Below are 26,362 nucleotides of genomic sequence, written 5' to 3' on the forward strand. Positions count from 1 at the left end.
GGGGGGGGGGTGAAATAAAGTGGTCCCTTGCTAAACCTGAACCCATCAATGATTTCTGTATTCAAACACAATTACGGAATACTTATTTTGCATGCTTGGATCTCCGTAGGCCATGTAATGTATAATTTGCTTTATTCTATTTTTAATTTGGGGTTTTCAGGATACGTGTGTGTGTTTTTTTACAATGAACTAGATTCGGACCCGCGCTACAGCGCGGGGGAAAATTACCGGGTTTTTAATACTTTGTACGTTGCGGGATAATTTATTTGTGTTTGCTTTACTTTATTTTGATTATTAATTAAATTCTATCATTTTTAGATTGTATTTTTTGTGTTGGTTTCGAATATGTTTAAAATTATTTAAATTGTATGATTTTAGTTGGATTGTTAATTTTAGAACAATATGTGACATATATACATGTATAAATATTATACTATGAATCATTTTTAAAGTTTGGAGATTGACCCGCGGTACACCGCATAATCATAAATACATGATTTTAACTTGGACCTTTCATGCAGTTTTGTAGAATTGCAAATATCTAGAATAAACAAATAAAGAGCCAATGATTTCTTATTTCTTATCGTGTTAAAATGTAAAATATGTGTTTATGTTACAATTTTCTGGTAGCAGAAACTTATTTATATAGATAATATTTTCTTAGAGTTAGGTTAGCGTTGAAAAAAAGATTAGCTTTATAATCAAGCCAGAAATTCGAAACTATTGCCAAATAAATATATTAAAGATGGTTGAAAATGAATTATCCCGTAATTGGTGTGAAGATCATAGTTAATATAGGAGAAAACTATACATCTAAATATTAATATAAGATATTTAAGGAACATTTTGTTTTGAAATATTATGGATAATTTGATAAATATTTTATATTTAATTTATATTTCTGATTTTTAGGTTAATTTGTTAAACCAATATACAAAATCATACATTAATGTATTTTTCCTTAAACAAATTAAGATTAATGTACTTTCCAAAACCGATATTGATGGTTTAATTTGGTAGATTTCGAAATAATATATATGGAAACTGGTATTTAATATCTTTAAATTTTTAGTAAGATCCAATTGAAAAATTTCGGGTTAATTTTTTAAAAAAACCCGACCCAAGAAACTTTTGTACTTCTCTTTTACTATAGTAGGGATGATGAATATGGTGGATGAGTGGCAAAAGAATCAAAACAATAATAGTATGATTGATTGCTAATCCTTTATTACGGTAACCAAATTTATTAGCAAGATAATGACTCGAACAAACCCGCTTATTCAACCTTGGTTATGAAGACATACATAAAGCAATTTCACTTTTTTCTCTTGTCACAAAAATAGCAAATTTACTTTTTTTTTTCTTTTTTTTTAAAAGATTGCCCTCTAATATGTATGTATGTTGTTAGATCACTAGACTACAAATTGAATGAATCCGTAGATAATTAGTAAAAAGATTAAAAAAAAATGATAAAAGCTCTTGTATAGATTATACAAATTAGGTTACAAATTGAAATATGTTAATATACACTAGATATTATAATTAGCTGAGGGACGATTATTTTTTGGTTCTATTGTAAATATACAAATCAATTTATAAAAATGTTGTTTTAAATTCCGGAAGGCCAGCACTCTAAATAAACGCAAGCAGAATAATAATGGTGACGACAGTTCAAGTACAAACAAATGAGAGAGAAATCATAATCAGCTATCATTGGCCTAAAATACCTCATCATTTGTCTTATATTATCCACACTAAGCTTATTTGATACTACTACTATTCATTCTATTCCTTTTCTTTTACTGCTTAATTTATATTGGATCGGGTCATACGGTACAAGTTGCCATACAAAGCCTGATATATCCTAACTATATTAGCTGTACCAAACAATGATATTTCTACGAATCACCTAGGTGCCTAGAGATATTAATACATTTTTCAACTTGCACGATTTTGGTATTATTTACCTCAGTGTTATTTCTTTTGTTCAAGAGATTGCGTATGACTCTGAAGAATCGATCAATCAAATGTTATTGAGGGATCGATTCGTGCTCGATGAGGACTTTGTTTGGAATCTTCAAGTTAGATTCACGTAGATTCCATCCACCAGTATCCAACTTGAACAAGAAATCATCAAACTTGTTGTCCATCTCCGACAAGCTTTTCTTCAGCCACTGGAACACACTATCCTTGTCTTTAAAGCTTCCTTCCATGTTCTCCTCTAACCAATATGCTTGCCAAAGACATCTCAACACGTCTCTGCTTGTGGCATTCACCTGCATTATTAGTTTTGCATCCATTAACTAAAACGACACAAACAATGCGTAAATATGGTTTAGACCTCAGATTCACGATATATATATGATTCACTTTACTTGTTAAAGCAATAGCAGAAACAAACCTAGAAGTTTTGAAAAGTAACATAGTTTCAAACGAGAAATGATAAACGTTAAGGATGGATCCAGAGATTATAAGAGACTAGAAGATTAGACTCTTCAACAAGGTGAAGAACCTTTGTCCTCTTGGTTAGCCGATAATTCTGAGAAACAACTCCCTACCTCGAATTTGTATGCTTCTCAAATAGCTTATTCAAATGATAAGAAGCAAACTGTAAATCAGCACTATGATCTCAGTTAAGTCCTACCTCCTAACTTGATATGCTCAATTAGTTACAAATGAATGAGTCTTCAGACTCTCATCAACTAATCACTAACCAAATCATGCCCAAATCTCCATCAGGTTACTAGACAGACAACAGAGTTAAGTGACGTTTTCTGTTTCTTTCTCACAGTGTAAGAACAAAGAGGAATCATGAATGAGTAGATAGATGCAAGTGCGGATAAGTCTTGAACAGGTCAACAGGGTGGTCACACACATACCTTAAAGGATACATAAAACTCGGTATCTTTGTTCAACTTATTCAACGTAAGAATATATTGCTCCTTTCTGTACATCATAAGGAGTGCTTTCACCTGAACAAATGAAGGTTTCCAAGAAGTTGGATTAACAAATTGAATTATAGCCGAATAAATAAATAAATAAATAATCTGAATCTTATCCTCTCAAAATTATATATGGATGCAGTTAAAACGAAGGGAGACAATTACCTCAGAAACAGATTTTTCCAGACCAGATACTTCCTCAAGAGATACACCAAAGATGATCCGAGGTTTCATGAATCTCTGCCACAACAAAATGTTTTCTCGTTTATTGCAGTCAACATATCCTGTAAAAAGTAGAAGATGGGTCTTACTTGGAGTTTGAATATAAGCTGTAACAAGGGAGAAACATTCTTACCTGGTACAACGGAGTGCATAACATGAGACTCAACTAACATACGTGCACGCTTGAGATTCACCTAGAAATATTTCAATTCAAAGTAATTTCATTTATAAGAGTTTTCTCATGTTGGGATTGTAAGAAAATACATTTCAGAACTCTTACTGTGTTAAATCGTAGGACTGCAAGCGACTGGTAGCGTAGCCAGAGATGAACAAGTCTTATGCTTGTCCATGTAAGTGACACAAAGGGAAATGACTTTACAAGGCCCGGCGTGTCCTGCATCAAGATTATAAGTATACAATATGAAACCACGAAAATGATTTAGTCGAGATCCAGTGGGACCTCAAATGAATCGATTTAAGGAAATAAAATAGAAAAATACAATGATCAAAATGCCGATACCAAGACCAATTAGCTGAGCAGCAACTTCCCACACTTCTTCCTGAGACGTGTGAACACAAATTAGATACTGTTAAATAGAGTGGCCCATAACTACTCCATTATCGTATTTGGGTTTTGGTTTCACATACATGACTAACATACCTTGGCTGCTACTTCTCCAAGATTCCCTGAGATGGCAAAGTGATTCTGAATCACCCTGAATGAAGGGTCTCTCAGTCCTCTAGCCACAGCCTATTACGAATTAAAATCTTAGTATGTGCACTCTGTCATCTTAAGCTTAGCCGACACGAATTCTTAATGAAATCTATATAAATCAAGGATTTGCAGCTGGCAGGAAAGGGAAACTGCAATAAGGAATACCTTGGCAAGATTTCCTGTGGATGCCAGCAATAGGAACTGGGTTGGATATAGTTGTGTAGCCAGATCGAAGAAACTGCATACCATAACGAAAAACAAAAACCCCATTTGATGCTATACATAGTTTTTACCAAAATATGGCTCACCAAGAATTTGGGTCATCTACAACAAACCTTCCAGCACTGCCAATAAAATCTGCATACATGCGCCACTGCTTGGGATCATCATCAAAAAGGCTACCAAAACGCCCACCTGGAAAACATAACCTTCTTACTCTTACAGATTCTTAGATAACTCCATGATTATTTATTAATCTTCCCATGGTTTCCCTACCAATAAGAAGACGACCAAGAGCTCCAATTCCATCCTTGGACACCCATCTGAAGAGACAAAACATCATTTGAAAAAATATAAGAACAAAAATTCTGTAGCAGCAACAAACTAAGTTTGCATTCGAAGTAAACCTGATGGCTGCAGCAGAAGCAGCAGCAGTAGCGGCAGCAGAAGTGCCTGAGAAAGAGCCAACGCCAACCGCCTGCATTGTTAAATAATAAAAATTTTAAATTTGCAACATTTTTAACATCCATTTTTAGAACAGTTCCATGCATAAGAAAACCTTGAGCACTTTGTAGCAAGGAAAGAGAAGGGAATAATCTAGAAATATCTGGACATGCCTTGAGAAGACTTGAAGTGACTAATACATTACAAATCCACCCGGTAACATTTGTAGGGAACTGCCAGAGCATGTAGTCCAAGTAATCATCTGAAACAGACCCTGCACAATGTGGTTTACGAGATGAACACACTGACCCATAAATAGGATCTACAAAATCTCTACAAGCTTAGCAATCTGAGATCCTAAACAAGGAAGAGACAGAAACATACATGGATTTAAAGCTTAAAAAGTACCAGGAAAGCCTGTGGGAAAAACAAAATCCTTAACAACATCTGGAACCCAAAGTGTGTTCGTTTCTGAGGAATTTGAGCTGGGAGACTTGTCATCAGGCTTAGTTTGTAGCTCCTCGAGAAAGCCTTGTAAAGGGGAATCATCATCATCTAGCAAAAATCTGCAGAAGAACAAGAAGTGATGTGTTTAAACAGATAAAGAGTTCTAGCAGATGATACCTCCGGCAACAAGATAAGATCAAAAGCCTGAAGCTGACCTTTTCGAAGTGCCATTTCCGTATCTCTCCACCACAATTGAAACACGTCCTTGAATTCCAACACTAAGAACCGAGCTACCATCATTACATCACAATAGCATTTGCAGAAAAAAAAAAATTTCATTGGAGTTACTTTTATCGGGAATCGAAACAGAAGAAGTTAAATAAAAAACAATCCATTCACCTGCTATCATCGGCCTCTTCGTCATCTTCACGAAGACTAGGCTGAACAGAGCACCGAAAGTGCTCCACACGGCGCCGTTTCGGCTTACAGGACGCCTTTGTTCGAGTTCGGGGAATGTGAAGTGGCAAAGGAAATCGCAAAGTGCAGTACATGACGAAATAATATTTCGGAGTTAAGCTTTTGGGTTATGATTTCGTCGGAGTGGAGGAGCACACCAAAAAGATACGTCGTCGACAGCTTCTCTCTGAACCGCTAATCTCCTCATCTTCCTCGTCTGCAACCACCGCCAAATAGATGACCCGATTGGGGGCGAGAAAACGCTGTCGTTTCAGTCTTTTACGGAGTAACGAGCATATTTAAAAACCGGTTTAAATAAGTTAGACGCTTAAGCAAAACCGGACACAAACAGATATTTATTACTCGACAACTGTAACACACTCTTTGAGCTCTGGGATTCAAATCAAGAACATTTTGAATTAGGAGGGGAACGACAACTTATTACATTCAAAAATACAAAAGACACACTAAAAAAGACACAAGATTACAGGAAAATATGACCTTCTGGAAATCCAAAATATCAGCTTCAGGTTTGTTCATCTGTTGTGTTAGGACTTGCTTTCTTGCGGTTATCATCCGCGATTCTTTGGAACTCCTTCTCACTCGCTGCAATGAGTTTCTTGACGATGTCGAATGTAGTAAGCTTAATGCTGAAACAACACGAAAGAGGATTCCAAAATATTAATGCCGAAACAAGAAGAGCTGGTTTTAATTCAAAATCTATAATTACCTGCTGTTTGGCATGCTTTTGAGTGCATTGGGGACGAAACCACGGTACAAGCCAATAACTCCTTCACGCTCAATGATACCTGCACAACGGTTAGAGGATAAATAGGTAAGTCACCAGAAACTTGCATCATGGAAGGGAAGAATAAAAGCATATAATCGTGTTTTTGTTCCTACCAGAGAAAGCGTCTAATACGGATTTATATGGAGTACCCTTCAATTGCATCTGTCTTCTTATGGTATCTAATGGATAGCAAGTACCGGTAGCTATAGCAGCAGCGACAACTGCTGTTAACAAAGATGATTGTGTCTTTTGCTGATACTTCTCTGGCAAAGATTTCTTTACCCTGGAGATAGATATAATATCGAAAATGTTAACAATCTAGTAAATCTCAGGGGTAATGTTAAACTGTTAGTTGACTTACAGATCAAAGACGCAGAAGTTTATGGCAATGTAAGGAGCTATACTTAAAAGTGAAGGACCGAGACCGTTATAGAACGATGCAACTCCTTCCTCCCGCAGCATGTTCAAGGCCACCTACATGTGATATGTCCCTTTTAAACTTGATGAATTTGTGGAACACACAGTTGGTATATGGTGCGATGATCATACCTGGGACATTGTTCGATAACCTGGTTCCACAGCTAACCTCAATCTTAGCACATCTAAAGGGTATGTAATCTGCATAAAGAAGATATATTCTAAGGCATTTTAAGATTAGACAAAGTCAATCAGGCCTAAAAACAACGTTAGTTACCAGAGTTGACGTCATGCCAGCACAAGCTCCAGCACCAAGCCTTCCAAGAACAGTCAATTGACCGTCTTTCCCCCTAAAAAGTTTCTGAAAACACATAACAAAGGAAAAATGTTCAGAAACAGATAATATTTTAAAAACTTTTGAGATGCAACCAAAACCAGATATAGAAAGATAATATATACCTTGTATGTTTCATAAGCAAACAACTGGACCGCGCTATAAGGTATGATCCTTATCACCTGGAACATACAGACTATAAGATTATGTGCATTCAAACTATACTAAATTACACACCTATTATTTCAAAAGGGTTCAAGAAATTGTTAGTACCTGAGGTAGATTTCCTTTCCAATAACCTTTAAGACCTTCTTCTTTTCCGATAAGAGTAATCGCCTGTAATAATTCCAACCAAAGCCAAATCAACAAGATTCTACAATAAGAACAAACAAGCCTCCTAACATAACATGACTAAGTGTATACCTCGACGAAACCAATAGCCTTCTTAGCACTTTGTTGCCCAGCTCGAACACCATGTGTCTATAAATCAATAAACTAAATCAACAAGATTTATATAATATGATTTTGTAAGAATCAGTTAACATTACTGCAAGTCTGTTAACAAAGAACACAACCACACATAATCCATAGATTTCCTCAAGGTATACCTTCTTGAGTTGTGAGATTAACAAGATCAAAGAACATTATCAAATCATCCATGGGACGGAAAGATACAATCGCAAAGGAAACACAATACCATATCCATCTATTTAACATAACATAGCACACGCACGCACATATTGTTTACTCTTAGCAAAAACCAATGTGGTAGTCAACAAAATCCCACAACGAGTTTAAAACGACGGCGTATTGCTGTGCTCACCTCACCACTCACCAAGTCCACCACCAGTCACAACAATTTTTATTTTTATTTATAAAACGGAGAAAAAAAGAAATAGAAAATACACGTGCGGGAAAACCTTAAAGTTGTTGAGAACGAGAGGAGAGAGCTCTTACTTGCATTAAGAGCTTTATTCGGTCAAGCGGTGCTGTCACTGACTTTGCGGCGGCTCCGGCGAACGCTCCGGCGAAGAACAGTGCGGCGTCTTTCGGTACAAGTGACAGTAACGCGATCGGTTTTTTCAAGAGCTGAGCCGAAGTAGGCGCGAACTCATCCTCCTCCTTCGGAATCACCACTGAAACAGACGCGAAAGCTCCGCCTCCGCCGCCATTTCCACCGTTTAACATAGACTCCTTCCGATCTTTCATAGCTACAGATAGGGAGGCGAAATTGGTAAAAACGCCACCGGTTCTTTTGTTCACTATCCGGCGATTCGACGACAGGTTGTTCTCCAGCCTCCATGAAGGTTCTTGGGTGATAGCAAAATCAGAGGTCCTAAGTGAAGGAATACTACGGAATTGAAGTAGAGACTTTTCTTCTCCCATGGCGGATCAAATTTAGGAATTTTTTCTTCTTTATTTTTTGGGTTCCTAAATCTCGCCTGAGAGAATATGAGATTTTAATTTGTTATTTATTGCAAGTTTGCAACAAAACTGTATAAATTGTCTCCGGTGATGGCATTCCTGTAAATAGACAGTTAGTAGTTTAAGGGGATCCAAACAAAGTTCTAGTCAAATTAGTGGGCTCAGTTGGGCCTTTTCCGAGACTTCGAATATATATATCATTTAGAAAATATAAACTCCTGCCAAAGTAACGGCCTGTGTCTGTGAAATTAAATTTTAGATTTTATGAAAATGACAAATAGCTATAAATATTTTTGAAACTTCTGATATATGTTTTCCATGATAAAATTATTTACGATTTGTAAGTTTTTCTTAAAAATATTCAAATTTTCTGTTTGATTATATCGCAGTAAAACTCGTTACTTTTATATATATAAATTTTATCTTTTATGGATAAATTAAACATATAACGACTTCTACTACGATATAATTGATATATGGCAATGCAAGCGAAAATAATTCTGATTTAATAAAAAATAATGTAAAAAACAAATATTCCTTAAAAAATTACTTACAGAATATATAATTCAAAAACTAAATACTGTAGTAAAAACAAAAAAAAACAATACACTAAAGAAAGAAACAAAACGGTAGTCGAGTTACCTGCAAAAATATGAACCGTATATCATAATATGTAAACTTAGTGGTCTGAGAATCTAAGAAAATAATTTAACATTGTAGAAGTTGGTTTTCTTAGATTTTCATATGATTGCTATGTGAAAGTTAAAACTAACAATAATTATTAATAACTTGCCCTTAATAGATCCTATAATATGTTACATTATTTGTTGTTTGTGTTACTATTTTGTATGTGATGGATGGGCAAGAAGAACAAAATGGTGCCCTCATTGTTAGTAACAGTTTCGATCTCTAAAAGCTTAAGCATATTAGGTCGCACTGCATACTATATATTATTCGTCTAGCATTGAAATAAATCGCATCAATTATTTGATATTAATTAAACATATATAGCTTACCTTTTCGTCATTGTAAGATTAGTTGTATTGGTTTCGGCTGCAATTGAGGAAATACAAAAGCAAATGAATTTCATAGGATTTATATATACGTAGAGAAGAGTAAAAAATGAAGAAAATCTTACTTGAGGGTGAGTTAGAGACAAAGAAACAGGCCGCAATGACAACATAACACAAGAGAAGAACCAAGCCTTTCATATAGTGCGAACTCCCATCCTAATTAGTGATATAATGATGATGATATGTCAGTCGAAACCATAGATTTATTATACACAACCTCAAGCAAGATTCAACGTACGTATAACTAATATATTTAATTGAGTACAAAAATGAAAATGCACCTGCAATATGAAGGAAGTAACGATAATGGACAAGGCAAAACAAGCGGTCTCAAGGAGGTTGAAGTTAAGGTCCATTTCTATTCCCATTGTCCATGCGACTAACACTGTCACTGGTACCTACATTTTTAAAAAAATTGAGTTCGTTAAAATCAAATTCTTGAAAGCAAACTAAACCATGTAAAACGAAATATTCTCCATTTAAGATAACCACTAAACTTGACAATTGAGCCAAGTTTGTAAACTAACTAAGAGAAGTATTTATAAGAAGTTAAAAAAAAAGAAAAGAAAAGAAATCGATTAGCTTACCACGAACAAAGCAATTTGTGTTGCAGAGCCGAGAGCAATTCCAAGAGTTATATCCTGTACATTGTCAGTTTGGTTCAACATCAAACTATATAAAGAGATAAAGAGAATGATATGAATGTGAACTAATACTATGATGTAATAAAATAAGGGGGAAAACGAAGTAAAAATTAACATACGAGCTTGTTGCGGAAGGCGAAGATGACAGCACCAGCATGCTCAGCTGCATTACCAACGATCGGCAACAATATTATTCCTATGAATCCCACTGATAACCCCCAAGAGTCTGCTGCGTCCTGGATAGTGGAGACAAGGTACTCGGAGAGTAAAGCAACGACAAGTGTCATTATTATAAGCCAACCAATCGCACTCCACATTCCAATTACGGCTTCTTCTTCTTCTTCCTTGTCCCTTACGTCATCGTCATATACGTCCTCTTCTTCTTCCCTCTTTTATATGTAGTTAACAGACACACAGATATGTTATAAGAAGCAGCGCAAGATGATTCATATTGTGAGAATAGTATGAGAGAGAGTGTGTGTGTGAGAGACAGGGAGAGAGAGAGAACCTGAGGAAGAGGAGGAGGAGGAGGAGAGATATGAGAAGAGAAGAGGTGAAAGATGAGGAAAGCCAAGTAAGCGAAGAGCATAACGAAGCTGCTTGCTCTCGACAAGACAACAACAGCTGATCCATCGTCTTCAGACTCCATTGTGAATCTCATTATCATTGGTAGTGTTTGACACAAGAGCGCCAGATACAACAACATGCAGTTCATTTCTCCCTGTCTCTGTTCTCGTAGACAATATTACAAAACATGGTAATTAATTAAGACGATGATTCATCATATCTATCTTCAAATAATATTTAGATTTTAAAGTTTGAAGAGATGATGATGATTATGCGAACGTACTGAGTCGAAAGATTGGTGTTTGCGGAGATTGGAGAGACCACCAAGGAAGAGAGAAGTGCCTAAGACGAAGAGAAGATTGGAGAGAATAGAGCCAAGAAGTGAGAGTTTCACTATTCTCATCTTCCTTTGTCCTACCGCTAGAATCGCTATTATCATCTCCGTCGCGTTCCCGCAAGTCGCGTTCATTAATCCCCCAACTTTATTCAAAATTAATATTATTTCCCAGATAGTATACAATTTAAATGGGAGAAAACGCAAAAAAAAAGAATTCACATTACTGTACATTCCAAATTCCTTCATTTATTTAGTTTGCTTGTCAATAATAATAATGTTATAAAATCCAGAATAATCTCAAGATTGTTTTAACCACCCCAAAAAGATACCAAAATTTATGGTTTAACCACTTTAAAAGACAGCTAAATTTATGGTTTAACCACCCAAAAAAGAAAATTCGGTTTCGTGGTGCATAACCCGGTTCAGTTAAAAATGGCAAGAAATAATAATTAGTCAAACGGAATTTAAATGATCTCACCTGTTGGACCGGTATGGAAAGCAATTTGCCTGTTGAAGAAGAAACCACACCACCCAATTATAATTGTGGATTAATTAGTAACGTTATTACTGATATTATATACACAGAAAAACAAAACAAAAAACGTTGTTATAGAAAGAAAAATAATTACTCTGTGAGGAAACTGATACGTTCGGCCAAAGGAATCAATCCCAGCAAGCTCAACGCAAAAACCCACGCCTGTTTTTATTTTTTATTTTGGTAAATGATCTTGAAATTAGTACGTGTAAAGCTAAAAAAATGTTTGGTTATGGTTGCGACAGGCTTGCAAATAGTGTTTTCTTTTGGGGTTTTGTAGGTAAAAGTTGAAAAAACGTACACGTGGACAACCATAACGGTGAGCGACGACGGCGAGAGGAACGGCCGGGAAAAGAATGAAGAGTTTGGTGCCGAGGAGAACTTCTTGAAGATTCGTCAAGATTCGTCTCAGAAACTCCCAAGGAACTCTGGAGATGAGCTTCAGATCCGATCTCTTCCTTATCATCGACGACGCAGACTCCGTTCTCCGCACACGCCTCGAAGTCTCCCCACCCGTCGTCGCTTTTTCACTTCCTCCTCCGCCGCCGCCATTCTCTAACAGAGACACATTCGGAGACGATTCCGCCGCACTGATCCAAGACATTTTTATTCGTTGACCCTCTCTGGTCAAAACACACAAAACAAAACCACCTTTTTTGTTCTTGTCCCTATGAATCTATTTTTTGAAATCTGGATTTCTTTTTTTTTGGTTGTGTGTGTAAAGTGATTAAGTGATGTATTTTTATATTTATATAAAACGGAACGCGTGTAATCGAACGTTTCTTTCTATATCGTTTTTTCCTTTTCTTTTGTTGTTGTTGTTGTTGACGTCTTTGTATATCATTTTTTTTTTTGGGTCAATGTTTTATGCGTCTACCATTTATGTCTATATCATTTTATTACTATACATGTAAGAACTTACTACTATATGAGAATATTTGAAAGAAAAAAAAATTGACTTCGATCTTGCAAGTTGCAACTATGTATATATACTGTTTGGAATTATTATTGTGTCTACTTGCGCATATGTTTTTTTCACTGTTTAGAGATTTTCACGACTTTTGTAAACTTCCTATTTCCAACAATTCTTTTGTCTTTTATTTCCAATTTCCCATTCTTTCTTTTTCTTTTCTTCTAAAACTGTGTATATTTAGGGTTGACTTAATCGAATGGTCTAGTTGTATCACGAAATTTTCGCATCATCGTTCTATATGTAAACAAAGAAAAACATGAGTTTATGTCTTTATCTTGCGAAACTTCCTCGAAATTTCTTAAACTATATATATTTGATGTCTTTTGATGTCTGTATCATAGCGAGGTATATATATAAACTAACTAGCAGTTGACCCGCGCTGCGCGCAGGAGATTTATAATTTTTTTGTTAACTTTTTATTCATATTGTGATATTTTATTTATTTTTAATTGATTTTCAAAACATATTATAGTTATTTTCTCTTGAATTATTATCTTTCAATATTTAAATTTGGATTAAAAGCATTTTCTTATTGATCATGTTATAAACTAATATTTCACTTTCAATTTTATTTTTTCCCTTTAAAATTTTATATATAAAATTACATAAATGTTGTTTTTATTCTACCATAAATTTAAAATTTACTTACATTCTTAAACTCAGTAACACATTTAAAATTTTAAACTATCATCAATTTAAAATGAAAGTTGAATTATATTAATACCACTAACTAATAAAAAATAAAAGTATTTCTTATTTAACATTTCATTTATTTACATAATTTATTTTTATTTATATAAATTTTCTATTAATTAAATAAGTAGCATAAATATGCACTAAATGAATGTTTTAAATTTATTTTAATGTAAAAAAATGTGGCTTAGATGGATGCTTAGGTGGCATCATGAGAAGATAGAAAAAGCTAACTTTATATATATAGACTAGCAGTTGACCCGCGCTCCGCGCGGGAGGTTTATTTTTTTGTTTCGTTGATTTTTTATTCATATTGTGATATTTTATTATTTTTTTAACTGATTTTCAAAAAAATATTATAATTATTTTCTCTTTAATTATTATCTTTCAATACTCAAATTTGTATTAAAAGCATTTGATTCAATTTATGAAATATCATTTTTTTTTTGATCATGTTATAAACTAATATTTCACTTTCATTTTATTTTTCCTCTTTATAATTTTATATGTTAAATGTTGTTTTAGTCTACCATAAATTTAAATTTTACTTCCATTCTAAAACTCAGTAACATATTTAAAATATTAAATTATGATCAATTTAAAATGAAAGTTGAATTATATTATTACCACTGATAAAAAATTAAAGTATTGTTTTTCTTATTTTAACATTTCATTTTTTACATAATTTATTTTTATTTATATAAACTTTTTATTAATTAAATAAGTAACATAAATATGCACTAAATAAATGTTTTAAATTTATTTTAATGTTTAAACAAAAATATGGCTTAAGTGGATGTTTAGGTGTCATCATGAGAAGAGAGAAAAATCTAACTTTATATATATAGATAAGTGCGTTTTATCATGCATTAATTTGACAGCAAACAGTCAAACATTTCATTAGTTACGATGTTACATGCAGGAACGCTATTTATTCATTACGAACAAAGATATATAAATAAATAAACCTTATTAAAATAAACCATGCATGAAATGATTCTGATAGCATGCTTGATCAACCCAACTTTTAAAAATTCCCAGAGATTTTCGTCGGACGGATATGGCAACAACCTACCTTTTACCATCTTTCATAGCAATCAACAGAGCAAAATGGGCCGCCTCTGGTAGACGATTTAATCTTTATTTTGTAAAGACAACGTCTTTTGCATGTTTTGCATATAGGTCGAGTTGAACAAGTGTTGGGAAGAACGTTTGTGATTCCACCCAGATATGATCCAGGCGTGATATATGGATCTTTCCCTAGTAAACATTCGATGTGGAGTCTGACTTCACACTCACTGCATGCATATAACCCATTCTTCGGATTTACATCTTCCTCGCATATTTCGCACATGTAAAACTCATAATTTCCATCTTCTTCGTAGGAAAAAATGAGCAAATGCTCATCATGTGCATACCTCGCTTTATGTGGAAGAGTGGCACAATGAAAGCACAGAACAAAATCGCATTTCACACAATTTAAAGGTTGTCGCTCAGCTGATTGACAGATGGAACATATTTTGCTCTCGTCTTCACCACAGGTAATGAACAAGGGATGTGGATGAGAGTGATGATTAAACGGCTCACATATAGAAGCACAAAGTGTGTCTAAAATCCAAGAAAAGTGACTGTGACACCACCCTCGACGACCACATGCATATGCAAAACCGCATGAGTAACGATGACATTTCCTACATCGGAACCAATCTGTGGTATACATGTGTTCTAGAAACAATGGATGAACATGGAGCATAAATTGTTTAATACGGGGCATATATGCACATGATTTATGTAAAATGAAATCCTCACATTGCAAACACCGATACACATCACACTCATCATAAGTAGTAAGCCTGCACGCTTGACAATGCTTGCTTTCATCGTGGAATTTTTGTTCAATTCTTAACTCATGACCCGGATGAGTCAAATGTTGCATAATCCCACCCCGTATCAGCTCAAACATTTTAGTATTAATATTTTCATATGTTTCTTCAGGCTCCCCTTCAAGTTCTACCCCGTCACACACATCACTTTGCATCGCACATCTGGAATGCACTGTATAAACGCATCCCACCTTGCAACGGTATGCTCCATAATTCTCGTTTATCTTTGCATGACATACTCCGCAATCAGTCTTGGTCAGCTCTTTGAAAATAAGTTTAGGAGTAAAAGTGAGACGATGGCCGTGACGAGATACCTTTATGACGTATGGTAAGTGGACACAGCGTTTGTGGACAGCGAAATCACATGGGAGACATATGTATAAGTAACTGGAATCATCCACCAACGCACACACATCGCAAACCAGACCGGATTTCCTTGGAAAGTAATGGAGGGTATGCTTATGTCTTTTTGGATTGTCTATGGTAAGCGGTGTTGGGTTTCTCGCACATGCATGATGGATCATAAAATCGCATATAGAGCAATAGTAAAACATATTGCCACGGGCACTTATACAAGAACAACATTTTCTTTGATGTTCTTGGAGACTTCCGGGAAACCAGAGAAGTTGAAGAGGATGTTTTGGATGATCAGAGCAATGGAACACGGAAGGAGACCTAACACATTCATCGTGGTAGTCATCCTTGCAATAGCTGCAGAAGTAATAGGTATTATCTTTTATCCTTACCCGACAAACCCAACAATGTAATATGTTGTCCTCTCCACCTTCTTTTTGGTTGCAGAGAAGCAAGGAGTGAAGATGATTGGACCTTTCGTCCTCAGCATCAGAAATGATATAGGAGCTGTTGATTATGTGATGGATTTGCCCACTAATTGTTGTCACCTTGCCATCTTTATCTTTTTCAACTCGTTCTCTTGGGCACAGGAGACGACGTGAAGGAGCTTGGCCAAGAGGATTTTTCATGGGTTACAGATTTAAGGCTTTTTTTTTTGGGTGAACAGTTGGCGAAATCTGTAGTCACTATATATACTGGCTAATGATTTTTTGTTCATTTCATTTCAAACTGGCATCACGCCAAGTATCACAATTTATGTTTATTTCAATCTTCCTCATAGCAAAGCAAGAATGCGATGCTTAACGTGTGTTTTGTCTAAAGTTCTAATAGTTCTTCTCTTAACGCCTCCTCTGAATGAAAAGCTAGTACTAAGGGATACAAAAATGTTCTATTCTTAACTAACTGGTAACTAATTCTTCCTCTTATGTTCTCTATTATAATGCAACGAAACACCGCTTACTTTTTTAATCTACCCACCAAATTTGACTGATCTTAAGCAAACCACGCCAACATCAGACTGATTTGGCATCCATGTAAGGGTATCTCATTTTACCTTAACTTTCACATAAAAAGCAAATCCAAATAAGATGCGAGAGAAACAAACAAAACTATAGCTTAAGAGAAGACAGTTCTGCGGAAAATTCATGAGTTTGTCAACCTATTATTCAGAGGTTGTTTTCTCCAAGCTTGATGCAATATACTCGGTTTCCAAGATGATTCACCTGGAGGCCAGCTTCTTCGCAACCAGTAAAGAATAGAGACTCATCGTCTTTCCCAATTCTTCGTCTCCAGCTCATTAAGAACACTGGACGAGGCAGTTCTGTGTCTGCTCCTACTGGTAAAAAAGACTAATGTTAAAGACTTCTTTTGGAGTGTGTGAGAGGTGATGAAATAAAGAAAGGAATGCCGACCATTTAGCTTGCATTCTGTTGAACAAATGGCCTTGGTTGGTTTGTATGTTTTGAGAAGAAAAGTCAGAGACTTTATCAAGTTTGGGTACTGTTTCACATCTGCAAAAAACCGAATGTAAAAATGTATATGTATAGTTTTCCGATAAAACAGAATGGGAAAGGGGTATTTACACAGAAGTATATCACTGGCTATGATCAAATCCCAATCTGGTTCCGCAATTGGAAATTCATCGCCCCATGTATCTGTCATAATAGACAAGAATGTAAAAAAAGCAAAAATGATCAAGTCGATACAACGCCCCTAGAAAAGAATGTGGTACATTGTGAGTGATAAGGAAACTCACGCTTGATATGAGGCAGAGCAGGGATAATCTCGTTTGCAATACAATTATGAACAATATTGTCTTCAATATCTTGGTCATTGTAATCTGAAGTAGTTATGTCGAGATTGAACTCTTTCTTAAGAAAAATAGCTAGCGCCCCTGTGCCACTGCCAGTTTGATTAGTACAAAAAACTCATCAGTGGACTGACACTGGCATATAAGCAGTTGTGACTAAGACATAAGACAATCATAGTTGGGATCCAAATTAAGAACACGATAAACAGGGTAAAACATGAAGAATACACAAAAGACAAGGAAGCACCTTCCTATCTCAAGACAGCGACGCCTTTCGAGCAAGTGTCGATGCTGCACTAACCAATCTGCAAAGGCAAATGTACCTGGCCACAGCAAGTTTGCATTCAGCTGGTGGAAACCAAATTCCCGGATCTGCAATTCCTACTCAATTTTCAAAAAACAAATAATCACATTCACCGACAGAATTGTTGTACTCTCTAGTAGTTTCACAACTTGTCTGTAATACTAATACTAAAGCTAAACTTAAAAAACCTCAGTAAGAAAATTTATTAAACTATTTTACAAGAGTTACATGATTCCTCAGTTAAACCCCCAAATTAACCTAACTAGTATATTAAACTAAAAATCCCTGAAATCAGATGTCAAGTTTCACACTTGATAAGAGAACATAAAACTAAAATAAGGAATCAATAGCAGATAAAATTGGGATTGATTTTTTTTTACAATTCCAGGAAACTGGTGATTCCTCTCAACGAAGCTCTGGCTCGTCTCCGTCGTCTCTCCATCTGAGAACAAATTACCGCTTACTGTCGCTATATATGATACTCTCCCTCCGATGAAAGCAGAAATAGAAAGAGGAGAGGTATCCACTGACCAGAGGAATCACCATCGGCGGCGAAGAGGGACGCCGGCGAGAAGAGAGCTATGTCCATGTCACTTGTTGAGAGCTGTTGTTTGCTAGCAAGTAGCAAGACTGGTTGATTTGCTCGAACGACTTATGAAAAGTGTCCCCGTGTATGAAACCTCTGGCCAACCTAGAGTGTTCGGAAATTTCCTATTTAGTAATATCAATAACAAAGACATACCAAACGGTGCTAAATAAAGTCCAGTATTTTTCTTTCTTTCTGGTTGACTATATCTTACTGAAAGCCCATTATGGGTAATCTAAAAGAGTACAAAGTTGAGGCCCATCAACACAACTGCAATTCATGGATTCGGATGTTATCTTTTAGCTTTCGTTTTTTTTTTCATAAGACCAAACTTTGAACTTAATTGAATTTGTCTATCTAACCGCACATACAAAAGTACTGTAGGTTTTTCAATTCGAAAAGACATCTCCAAACCAAATCAAAGCCCTAGCGAAAATCTGAGATAGCAATGGTATTGGTACGAAATCTCTTGTCGTCACCTCGCTCCTCAGGTATCACTCACTATACATACGGATAACTCCAAATTCTGAATTCGTTCTGCAATCTAAACTCTTAACCAAGTAAATGGTTACAAGAAAGTATTCCAAGCAGTACAACAGACCATGAGAAGACGGCGACACAGAGATCTTTCTCGTAATTAATCAAACAAAAATAAAACAATAGATACATGAGAAAAGAAAAGAAGGAAAAATAGAGAGAAAAAAAGAACAATATTACATTCAAGTGACATGAAACCAAACCTCACCAGCAAAGAGAATCAGAAGAAAGAGAAGCTTTTTGGGCAGGTGCTTGTTCTTATGATATAAGACCACTTGCACAGATCATGAGACCAATCTCGGTATAGTTGTGGACAGAGCAATCCTCAGCGGCACGCAATCAAATCCCAAAGACGAGGAAACAAAAAGGATAAAATAAAAAGACGAGATTTACATTAGGTAGAGAGCTGGAATCTACCGCTCGGCTTTTTTCTTCTCCATCCCTGCCAAAAAAATACCCACCAAGAACATGAGTTTAAAGATTTATGATTTTTGTCAGAAAATTAAATAATGGAAAGATCAGAACACTGAGAGGATATAAGAGACTTACAAAGGCAATGTAATATAAAAAGGTCAATCCAGCAAGGACAACAAACCCGATCTGGAACACATTGTACCTGAAAGATACCGATAAGAAAGGGTTGATTATCTATTGTCTTATGTACATGAGTGAGATCTTTATATGCAAAAACCCAATAAACTTACTTGTAGAGGTACTTAATACCACGAAGAGACTGCAAAGTGTGGCCAAATATTTCCTGAGCGGCGGTGGCTTGAGCATAATATCCAAATGCAGTGGCGCAGAATTGAATCACACTAGAATTTCAGTGAGCCACAATAGCCGATTGTTAAAATTGAGGTTACTGTATACTTTTTATGCTATCAGCTGATGGGAAATATGAGAACTAAGAAGCCTACCTGATTGAACATAGGAGAATGAGACCGACATTGAAGAGGAAAGAATTCATAAGAGTGGCTCCCCATCTAAAACAAGTAAATTAGGCTTCTGAGAAACCAAAAGAAAACAGAAAGATCTCTGAAACAGCAAAAAGCATTTCAAAACCACAAGATGAATTACTTCATTGGATGAATAGTAATGAAGACCAGTTTCAAACCAAGCATCATTGCCCCAGCAATAACCGCAAGTAGGAGATAGAAACAGAAGAAAGCAAAAGCAGCTGTGCCCAGAAGACCTAGAGAAGAAGAAAATGTCACATGTATCAACACTTCAACAGAGAGCCAGGTCATAAACAAAATAAACATGATATAGAGTTAGCATAACAAGAACATAAAATGAAGTTACCCCAGACGTCATCAAGTTTGATGAAAACTTCATTAAGAAAAGGAGAGAGGGGAGGGTCAACAAGTAGATATATGATGATGTGTGCAATCCAAGCCACAGAAACAATTAATCTTCAACAAGCAAAAAAAAGATTCATTTAATAAGAGCTTAACCGAGGACTTATAGAGTGAAACCGTAAAAGTACTAGAAGATCATGTAAAATACAAACCCTAAGATTCCAAGGATAAACTTGGCCAAGTATCCCAGGACAGTGAAGGCCCAAGCAGTTTCTGCCTGGAAAATGAAAAGGTAAGGGAAATGTTGGATTACAGAATTCTTTCGATAGATAAATTACTGAGATAGATATAGTCATCTTTACCTTCTCTCCTTGCGGATACATCTCTTCTAAGAGGTTCACATCTTCTTCCAATTGAAGCAACTCCTGCAGGGTACATGAAAAGCAATGAAATCCAATTAGGAGCAGTTAAGAATTCAAATCTACAAGAAGGTATGCATAAAGCTGCAAGTATTAGTGACGCTATAGCAGAACTGGTTTCTACATTTAGGTAGCTTTTAACTAGGAAAGATCACCTAAATAACTGCACCTACGGCCAAAAGCCCCTGTACACATCAGTAACCAATTTCAACAGAGACATCGGCCAAGTATGTAGACATGGAACAGATTTGAAATAAGACCCCAAACCTATCGATATGATGGTGTACCTTTTCAACTGCTTTCACATTTTTCCTCCACTTCCTTCCTTTAGCACCACTTCGTTCTTCCTGGTGAAGTGCATCAGCTGCTTTCTTTAGTTCTCTTGCCTTTTTACCTAGTTCGGTAGCTTCCTGGAAAACATTTAGATGACTTGTCAGGCCGGAAAAGACTGTCAAAGACCCGAAGTATACATACATTCTTTAGAAAAGCTTCACATGAGGACAACAATAACCAGCACAATGTACCTTTATATACTGTGACCGAGTGATAACAGCCTTTGGTCGCCTGATGAATGCAGTGATAAGTCCCAAGGGTAGACAAGCAATACCAACACCACCAAATATCTAAAACATTTGAGATAAAAGAGTTTCTCAGAATCTTTAGAGGATACAAAAAAAACTGACAGCTACCAAAAGTCTTTTATCTACAAGAGACTACAACCAAGCCTTAATATAAGAAAGATTATATGCCTTCCAAGACAATGAGGTGCAACTTCTAATACAAACACCTAATAGAGGAATGTACATACCGTGAAGAGCACTGACCCAACAACTGTAGCTAGAGCAACAACATATTCTGGAAACGTAGTACGCATGGTCCATGTCTTCTCAGATGCAGCATTAGCTGAATATGCTGAGCACTGCCAATCGATTCAACAAAGGAGCACGAAAAATATGTTACACATTGAAATATACTTCAATAAAGACTAATGAGACACATTGAAATATACTTCCAGAGAGACGAATGAGAGATAAACTGATACCAAGAATACAGTAAAGATTCAAGGATTACCTGACGAGCAGTGTTACCAATGCAAGGTTGATTATTTGAAAACTGCCATGAAGTAGGGAAAGTCGTTGTGGCAGAAGACAAGTGCCTGACAGAGAAGTCCACCTTCCCAATGACTCCTAAATAATACATTGTAGAAGCAAATTACAAACCCGAACTTAAAAAGATAACCAATCCAAAAGCAAACTTGAAAGCCTCATAAAAAGATTAAACAACTAAGACGGAATTTATTGACTACAAGTATAGCTACACTATGCTCATGTATTAAGCCAAACACATAGGTGAGGACGGAATCTAAAGAGGAGCTGGGCAAGAAAATTATCAGATAAATATAACTAAAAAAAAATAGCAGCTAACGATCTCACATCAGTATGTAAATAAGAAGAAACATCAGATCATCATCCTTCTCACAATCCCACTATTGGTCAATCACCACTCCAACATAATCTTAGAACTATCATCAAACCGGGAAGGATATGAAGCTTAAATCTACGAAAGAAACTGTAATAACTAACCGTATAATATCCCAAGCACCAGAGCACAAACAACAGCTGTAGTAACCACCCAAATCAGAGCACTTTTTATCCTCTTTCCAAGAGTCCTGTAGTATAACGCAAGCCCACGAACGAGAAAACATCAATAATTGTCAATTTACAACTAAAGATTAAAAACTCACAAAGTAAAATTCGTGGAGAAACAAACTTGTCCTGGTCGCCTTCATAGAAAAACATAGCGAAGGGGATAATGAAGAAGACAAGGACAGCGTCGATAATGTAAACGGCAAGCCAAAGGTCCTTCATGGGTAAGGTGAGATTGCAGGCGCCGTTGTAAATCGAATGCCGACAAGCATGCCGGTTAGCCACATCCGCCGGCAACATGAGAATGGAGATCATAGCAATGGATAAACCAAAAACGACAACGAATTTGGGGAAATAAGCCTGGTTCGCATCATCTGGATGCTGATAGTTGACGAGGAGGTAGATGCTGGAGATGAAAACAATGACGCAAACCACGATCGCTACAATCACGAGAGCGAGATTGAAATCTCCCATCGCGTACAATGTACGAGGTCCTTAACCCCAAGGCTAGATTGAGAGAAGCAGCAACTCGATTGCAAAATTTAGGGTTTCTTGAGGCTTCGAAATTTGAAAATTGAATTTGGGGAATTTTTTTTTTTTTTTTCGTTAGATCTGGTTTTTTTTTTCTCCCTTATGTTGAAAACCAGGTTGGAAAGACAAACGAAGACCGCGTCCGGATATGTGAACTCGAGTCTGATATTTACGTATATGACCTCACTTATATGTCATATTTACGAGAATACTTTCAGTAGTGACAGATGAGTATGGGGTGTTACAGTAATTTGAAAAGGACGAGACCAGCCTGTCCTAACTCCAAACCAAAAGAGATTCGACCATATAATTTCGATTTAATTAATTAAAGATAATCTGTACTGAGATAAAATAAAAAATAATAAGAGGAAATGTTTTACCTTTTCCAAAGTCTTCTCTCTCTCCAAAAGTTTTGTGAATCCACCGTTCAACGTGACGATGAAGAAAGAGAAGAAGCCGACCCGTCGTTCAAATCTCTGTCAGCATCGTTCGTTCCTCAACATTAACCCCAAACCTGCGGTTAGGGTTTTACCTTCCTCTTCTATTCGATTTCTTTCATTCATTCCTCTCTTCGATTCGATTCCATCCGCGACATGTCTCTTCCTGATTCTCTCCCTTCCTCTTCTTCTTCTCCGCCTGTGACCCGCGAAGAAACCGGGTACCATCGCTTTGAACACGCCCAAGATACTGGTTTTGACCATCATGATCGACCGCCGTGGAATCGTTCCGAGTACGATTACCGCCATGGGAGCATTGTTGCATCTGAGAACGTGAGGAACACTTCGACTTCCGAAGACCCTTGGTCTTGCGTTGTCGTCGTTGCTACCTTCTGTCTCTTCGGTGAGATCGAAATTTCCAATCTTGGCTTTGTTTCCGTTGTGTGAATGTTTTGTTTATACTTGTGTTTTGTCATTGAATTTGCATTCAGTGTCGATGACTTTGATTCTGGGGCTTTACGGCACCACGAACGTATGGTTGGGACCAAACTCTTCCTTCCTTATTAAGCCAACTTCAGTGTTCGTCCAAAATGTGATTGTATGTTCTCTCCTCTCGTGCATTAGGATCCACCGTTGTCGAAATTTCTGATATCATGTTTCTATCTTTCTCTATTTTCTCAAGGTGGAAGAATTAGGGAACAAGGGATCAGGCTTGATGCTGTATGGATTGAAACAATCCCCACAGCTTGATGTTCCGGCCAAATGGTCCGAAGTTCACTATCTAGCCGTGCCAAATGATTCGTACAAGGTAAGCTCTCTCCGAGATCTTTACCTCTGCTATCTAGAAATGGCTATGAAACGGGCACTTGTTTTGCTAAATTTTTTTCCTTTTCCAGTATTGGATACAGTATTTGAACAAGGGGTCACGCGTAAAAGTTTCATACAATGTTGAATCTGTGGGTTCTTCCCTCTACCTTGTGATAGCCCAAGGTATGCTAGAGAAGAATCCTTTTCCTTTGATAATTACTTCAGCAAGTTAGATAGATGCTGTTGTATTCTTTTTGGTGGTTACTTGAATTAGCTTCACAATTGTTTATTGGCGAAATCTTAAGTTTGGTGATGTTTTGGGATCCACTAATAGTCTAAGACAAACAGTACTTGAATGATCAGGTTGATTGCTTTATTCTGTCTATAATGATAATATGATGTAGAAGATTTAATGCTCTAACGCACAAGGAATTTCCTGCATCAAACAAATTTAAAGTAGGACATAATGTCTATATTTGTCATCTAATAATGTTTGTTCTACTTCCAGTAAGGCTTCTACTCTGAAATCATTCTTATCCTTACCTAGGTGCATTGGCACTGTAGTTTGTTCCTTACCCGGATTTGATGTTGAGATTTTGTGCTGTATTCTGGTGTTTATTGGCTGTCAATAAGGAATAGTTGTTTAGTAATTAAGCTTTTTGTGCATCCATAATGGAAGGTGTGGATGGGCTCTCTGAATGGGTACAAGACCCTACGCGTCCGGAAACCACATTATCATGGCATATAATCTCTGGTAAGCATACAAGACTTTAACATGATAGGTTTTAATGCATGATATTCATGAGCTCACTCATACTCTACCTATTTTATTTTTGACAGATAGTGGTTTCATCGAGCAGGACATAACTAAGTCGTCGACATATTACGTTGCAGTAGGCAATGTATACCTGAATGAAGTGAAGGTAAAAGCTGAAGCAACTTATGATGATATATGTTAAGTGTTAAATTTTTAGGGTATGTATCTGAAACAAGAGCCTCAATAATTAGTTTTACTGCAGTATTGTGCCCCTTTCTAATCCCGTACCTTTCTTTTTGTCTGATTATACATCATTCTCACACAGTATCTATTTCCAGGCGACAATTGACATTCAGGTTGAGGGGATATTGTATGATACTACAAATGCTTATTACAATTGTAGTTTCCCAAACGACAAGTGCACTTTAAGTGTTCCATTATTTGGAACTAATGCTGCTGTACTAACATCACCAGGTCCAAAGCTGGTATGTAGCCCAATTCTTGTCTTTCTATTTCACTCTTCCTTACAAACGATTGATAGAGCGGTACAAAATAGTTCATTTATGTATATTCCAAAAGAAATCTTATGAACCAGTCTGAATTCAATTCTCTTCTTGTTGTTCAGAACAATTCGAAGAATGAGTTCTGCGCCAAACTCTCATATGAACCAAGGTGGATTGCATACATGGTTTGCATGGGTAAGGTTCTTTTTATTATAGCTTGAGAGTCATATTAACCAAATGATTCGTGAAGACTTTATCCAAAACTTTTGCTTATCTCCTGGGATTATTGTTCCAGGTGTAGTGACAGCACTCTTGTTAATCGTCTCGAGTCTCTTCAATAAACGACAAGCAGTCTCTGAAGATGAAATCGTTGATGAAAATGATGATGTGGCTCCTCTAATACCGGGCAAAGACGATGATAACTCGAGCTGGTGCTCGTCCTACAGTTCAATTTTGACAAGTACGGAAGAATTGGAAGGCGCACATGGTGAAGGCCACAGTAGTACAAGATATCTCTGTGCAATATGCTATGATGCGCCTAGAGACTGTTTCTTCCTCTCTTGTGGACACTGCGTTGCTTGCTTCCAGTGCGGGACACGGTAATAAATAACCCATTCCTTACAGTCATTTAGTTGTCATTTATGACGCAAGAATGAACATTGATAAAAAAATGGATGTAATATGCAGGATAGCTGAAACATCGGGATTTTGCCCTGTATGTCGTAGGAAGATCAGGAAGGTAAAGAAGATCTTCAATGTCTAACAAAGAGAATGAATTATGACACAACAGTGCACGTTGCTTGCTGTTGTTGTTTCCTCGCATTACCGTAATCTGTTGTATAGATGTAAAGAAAAGTGTGGGATGGAGAGAAGCCAGAAGGTGCTTGTTTCTGTGTATGATGATGTATGTGTATATGAAATTATGTGGATTCCGGAGTTTTTTAGGCTTGGTTGTACTTGTAACCATTTTACTAAACCCGGTTCATCCAAAATTCTATTTTCCCGATTCGATGGCTTCAGTTTAGCGTTTGGTTTAAATTAGGTTAAGAAATATTGGTGTGTATAACTAACTATAATATAAACAGCTAGGGTTTCGACAGGAAGGAGGCACAGCGCAAGATTGGGGAGATTATTTCACAAGCCCGCATACAGCCGCTTTGCTGAAGCACCTCCATTTCATTACTGTTTTCAATATAAAAAAGCGATCAGAATTGATCCTATTACCCATTTTTGTCGCAGTTATGCGCTGCGAAGGTT

General features: G+C 36.4%; 7 protein-coding genes across 9 annotated transcripts; 1 reads left to right on the forward strand and 6 right to left on the reverse strand.

Annotated features, from left to right (window-relative positions):
- Positions 1-1,633: 1,633 nt before the first annotated feature.
- On the reverse strand, positions 1,634-5,697 carry LOC17883280 (protein root UVB sensitive 5). Of its 2 annotated transcripts, none has more exons than XM_023781686.1 (15): positions 5,389-5,697; positions 5,205-5,267; positions 4,951-5,108; positions 4,716-4,816; positions 4,506-4,576; positions 4,375-4,421; positions 4,215-4,293; positions 4,045-4,117; positions 3,826-3,915; positions 3,665-3,724; positions 3,445-3,558; positions 3,298-3,358; positions 3,108-3,226; positions 2,880-2,972; positions 1,634-2,276 (listed from the first exon to the last, which is right to left on the reverse strand). In XM_023781686.1, exons 1-15 carry the CDS (start codon positions 5,538-5,540, stop codon positions 2,031-2,033), a joined length of 1,527 nt encoding a protein of 508 aa, XP_023637454.1. In that variant the 5' UTR covers positions 5,541-5,697; the 3' UTR covers positions 1,634-2,030. The 2 variants fall into 2 exon arrangements, with proteins under 2 accessions (XP_023637454.1, XP_006287540.1); XM_006287478.2 differs by having other exon boundaries at positions 5,205-5,279.
- A 76-nt stretch (positions 5,698-5,773) lies between these two features.
- On the reverse strand, positions 5,774-8,505 carry LOC17883934 (thylakoid ADP,ATP carrier protein, chloroplastic). The gene is made up of 10 exons (XM_006287784.2): positions 7,944-8,505; positions 7,410-7,466; positions 7,260-7,322; positions 7,112-7,168; positions 6,930-7,013; positions 6,785-6,853; positions 6,597-6,709; positions 6,349-6,518; positions 6,176-6,254; positions 5,774-6,095 (listed from the first exon to the last, which is right to left on the reverse strand). The coding sequence occupies exons 1-10, from the start codon at positions 8,370-8,372 to the stop codon at positions 5,972-5,974; spliced, it is 1,245 nt and encodes a 414-aa protein (XP_006287846.1). The 5' UTR covers positions 8,373-8,505; the 3' UTR covers positions 5,774-5,971.
- A 533-nt stretch (positions 8,506-9,038) lies between these two features.
- LOC17881738 (vacuolar cation/proton exchanger 4) lies at positions 9,039-12,387 on the reverse strand. The gene is made up of 11 exons (XM_006287634.2): positions 11,869-12,387; positions 11,662-11,729; positions 11,511-11,539; positions 10,979-11,175; positions 10,637-10,855; positions 10,248-10,517; positions 10,072-10,125; positions 9,766-9,882; positions 9,550-9,640; positions 9,428-9,464; positions 9,039-9,053 (listed from the first exon to the last, which is right to left on the reverse strand). The coding sequence occupies exons 1-11, from the start codon at positions 12,169-12,171 to the stop codon at positions 9,050-9,052; spliced, it is 1,389 nt and encodes a 462-aa protein (XP_006287696.1). The 5' UTR covers positions 12,172-12,387; the 3' UTR covers positions 9,039-9,049.
- Positions 12,388-14,311: 1,924 nt separating this feature from the next.
- Positions 14,312-16,099, reverse strand: LOC17883421. Its single transcript, XM_006289437.1, has one exon. The coding sequence runs from the start codon at positions 16,097-16,099 to the stop codon at positions 14,312-14,314; it is 1,788 nt and encodes a 595-aa protein (XP_006289499.1).
- A 399-nt stretch (positions 16,100-16,498) lies between these two features.
- LOC17884543 (protein N-terminal and lysine N-methyltransferase efm7) lies at positions 16,499-18,272 on the reverse strand. Of its 2 annotated transcripts, none has more exons than XM_023780992.1 (7): positions 18,116-18,272; positions 17,965-18,026; positions 17,528-17,661; positions 17,227-17,372; positions 17,054-17,125; positions 16,883-16,981; positions 16,499-16,803 (listed from the first exon to the last, which is right to left on the reverse strand). In XM_023780992.1, exons 1-7 carry the CDS (start codon positions 18,171-18,173, stop codon positions 16,637-16,639), a joined length of 738 nt encoding a protein of 245 aa, XP_023636760.1. In that variant the 5' UTR covers positions 18,174-18,272; the 3' UTR covers positions 16,499-16,636. The 2 variants fall into 2 exon arrangements, with proteins under 2 accessions (XP_023636760.1, XP_006288448.1); XM_006288386.2 differs by having other exon boundaries at positions 16,499-16,806; positions 18,116-18,271.
- A 412-nt stretch (positions 18,273-18,684) lies between these two features.
- On the reverse strand, positions 18,685-22,685 carry LOC17882780 (LIMR family protein At5g01460). The gene is made up of 14 exons (XM_006287485.2): positions 22,195-22,685; positions 22,008-22,093; positions 21,496-21,611; positions 21,233-21,343; positions 20,949-21,047; positions 20,712-20,834; positions 20,368-20,430; positions 20,218-20,282; positions 20,010-20,119; positions 19,785-19,899; positions 19,625-19,690; positions 19,412-19,522; positions 19,257-19,323; positions 18,685-19,149 (listed from the first exon to the last, which is right to left on the reverse strand). Exons 1-14 carry the CDS (start codon positions 22,542-22,544, stop codon positions 19,102-19,104), a joined length of 1,530 nt encoding a protein of 509 aa, XP_006287547.1. The 5' UTR covers positions 22,545-22,685; the 3' UTR covers positions 18,685-19,101.
- A 316-nt stretch (positions 22,686-23,001) lies between these two features.
- Positions 23,002-26,124, forward strand: LOC17883941. The gene is made up of 10 exons (XM_023781761.1): positions 23,002-23,441; positions 23,530-23,636; positions 23,721-23,846; positions 23,935-24,028; positions 24,525-24,599; positions 24,686-24,768; positions 24,941-25,087; positions 25,228-25,300; positions 25,401-25,704; positions 25,793-26,124. The coding sequence occupies exons 1-10, from the start codon at positions 23,195-23,197 to the stop codon at positions 25,866-25,868; spliced, it is 1,332 nt and encodes a 443-aa protein (XP_023637529.1). The 5' UTR covers positions 23,002-23,194; the 3' UTR covers positions 25,869-26,124.
- The last annotated feature ends 238 nt before the right edge of the window (positions 26,125-26,362 follow it).

This window comes from Capsella rubella, unplaced genomic scaffold (assembly GCF_000375325.1).
Source record: "Capsella rubella cultivar Monte Gargano unplaced genomic scaffold, Caprub1_0 scaffold_6, whole genome shotgun sequence".
Taxonomy (NCBI): domain Eukaryota; kingdom Viridiplantae; phylum Streptophyta; class Magnoliopsida; order Brassicales; family Brassicaceae; genus Capsella; species Capsella rubella.

Excerpts from the sequence above, each read along its gene's own strand:
- LOC17883941 (XM_023781761.1), top strand. The coding sequence starts at position 23,195 with ATGTCTCTTCCTGATTCTCTCCCTTCCTCTTCTTCTTCTCCGCCTGTG. Across the intron at positions 23,637-23,720 it reads TGTTCGTCCAAAATGTGATT|GTGGAAGAATTAGGGAACAA; the intron begins GTATGTTCTCTC and ends TATTTTCTCAAG. Across the intron at positions 25,088-25,227 it reads CATCACCAGGTCCAAAGCTG|AACAATTCGAAGAATGAGTT; the intron begins GTATGTAGCCCA and ends CTTGTTGTTCAG.
- LOC17883934 (XM_006287784.2), bottom strand. The coding sequence starts at position 8,372 with ATGGGAGAAGAAAAGTCTCTACTTCAATTCCGTAGTATTCCTTCACTT. Across the intron at positions 7,169-7,259 it reads GGAAAGGAAATCTACCTCAG|GTGATAAGGATCATACCTTA; the intron begins GTACTAACAATT and ends TGTATGTTCCAG. Across the intron at positions 6,854-6,929 it reads CTGGCATGACGTCAACTCTG|ATTACATACCCTTTAGATGT; the intron begins GTAACTAACGTT and ends TTCTTTATGCAG.
- LOC17883421 (XM_006289437.1), bottom strand. The coding sequence starts at position 16,099 with ATGAAAAATCCTCTTGGCCAAGCTCCTTCACGTCGTCTCCTGTGCCCA.
- LOC17883280 (XM_006287478.2), bottom strand. The coding sequence starts at position 5,540 with ATGTACTGCACTTTGCGATTTCCTTTGCCACTTCACATTCCCCGAACT. Across the intron at positions 4,577-4,715 it reads TCACTTCAAGTCTTCTCAAG|GCGGTTGGCGTTGGCTCTTT; the intron begins GCATGTCCAGAT and ends TTAACAATGCAG. Across the intron at positions 3,725-3,825 it reads TTGGAGAAGTAGCAGCCAAG|GAAGAAGTGTGGGAAGTTGC; the intron begins GTATGTTAGTCA and ends CACACGTCTCAG.
- LOC17882780 (XM_006287485.2), bottom strand. The coding sequence starts at position 22,544 with ATGGGAGATTTCAATCTCGCTCTCGTGATTGTAGCGATCGTGGTTTGC. Across the intron at positions 20,120-20,217 it reads TTTATCCTTGGAATCTTAGG|ATTAATTGTTTCTGTGGCTT; the intron begins GTTTGTATTTTA and ends TGCTTGTTGAAG. Across the intron at positions 19,900-20,009 it reads CAAACTTGATGACGTCTGGG|GTCTTCTGGGCACAGCTGCT; the intron begins GTAACTTCATTT and ends CTTCTTCTCTAG.
- LOC17884543 (XM_006288386.2), bottom strand. The coding sequence starts at position 18,173 with ATGGACATAGCTCTCTTCTCGCCGGCGTCCCTCTTCGCCGCCGATGGT. Across the intron at positions 18,027-18,115 it reads CGCCGATGGTGATTCCTCTG|ATGGAGAGACGACGGAGACG; the intron begins GTCAGTGGATAC and ends ATTTGTTCTCAG. Across the intron at positions 17,126-17,226 it reads TGCTCTGCCTCATATCAAGC|ATACATGGGGCGATGAATTT; the intron begins GTGAGTTTCCTT and ends CTATTATGACAG.
- LOC17881738 (XM_006287634.2), bottom strand. The coding sequence starts at position 12,171 with ATGTCTTGGATCAGTGCGGCGGAATCGTCTCCGAATGTGTCTCTGTTA. Across the intron at positions 11,540-11,661 it reads CGTATCAGTTTCCTCACAGA|GCAAATTGCTTTCCATACCG; the intron begins GTAATTATTTTT and ends CTTCTTCAACAG. Across the intron at positions 9,641-9,765 it reads TTACTTCCTTCATATTGCAG|GATGGGAGTTCGCACTATAT; the intron begins GTGCATTTTCAT and ends ATCACTAATTAG.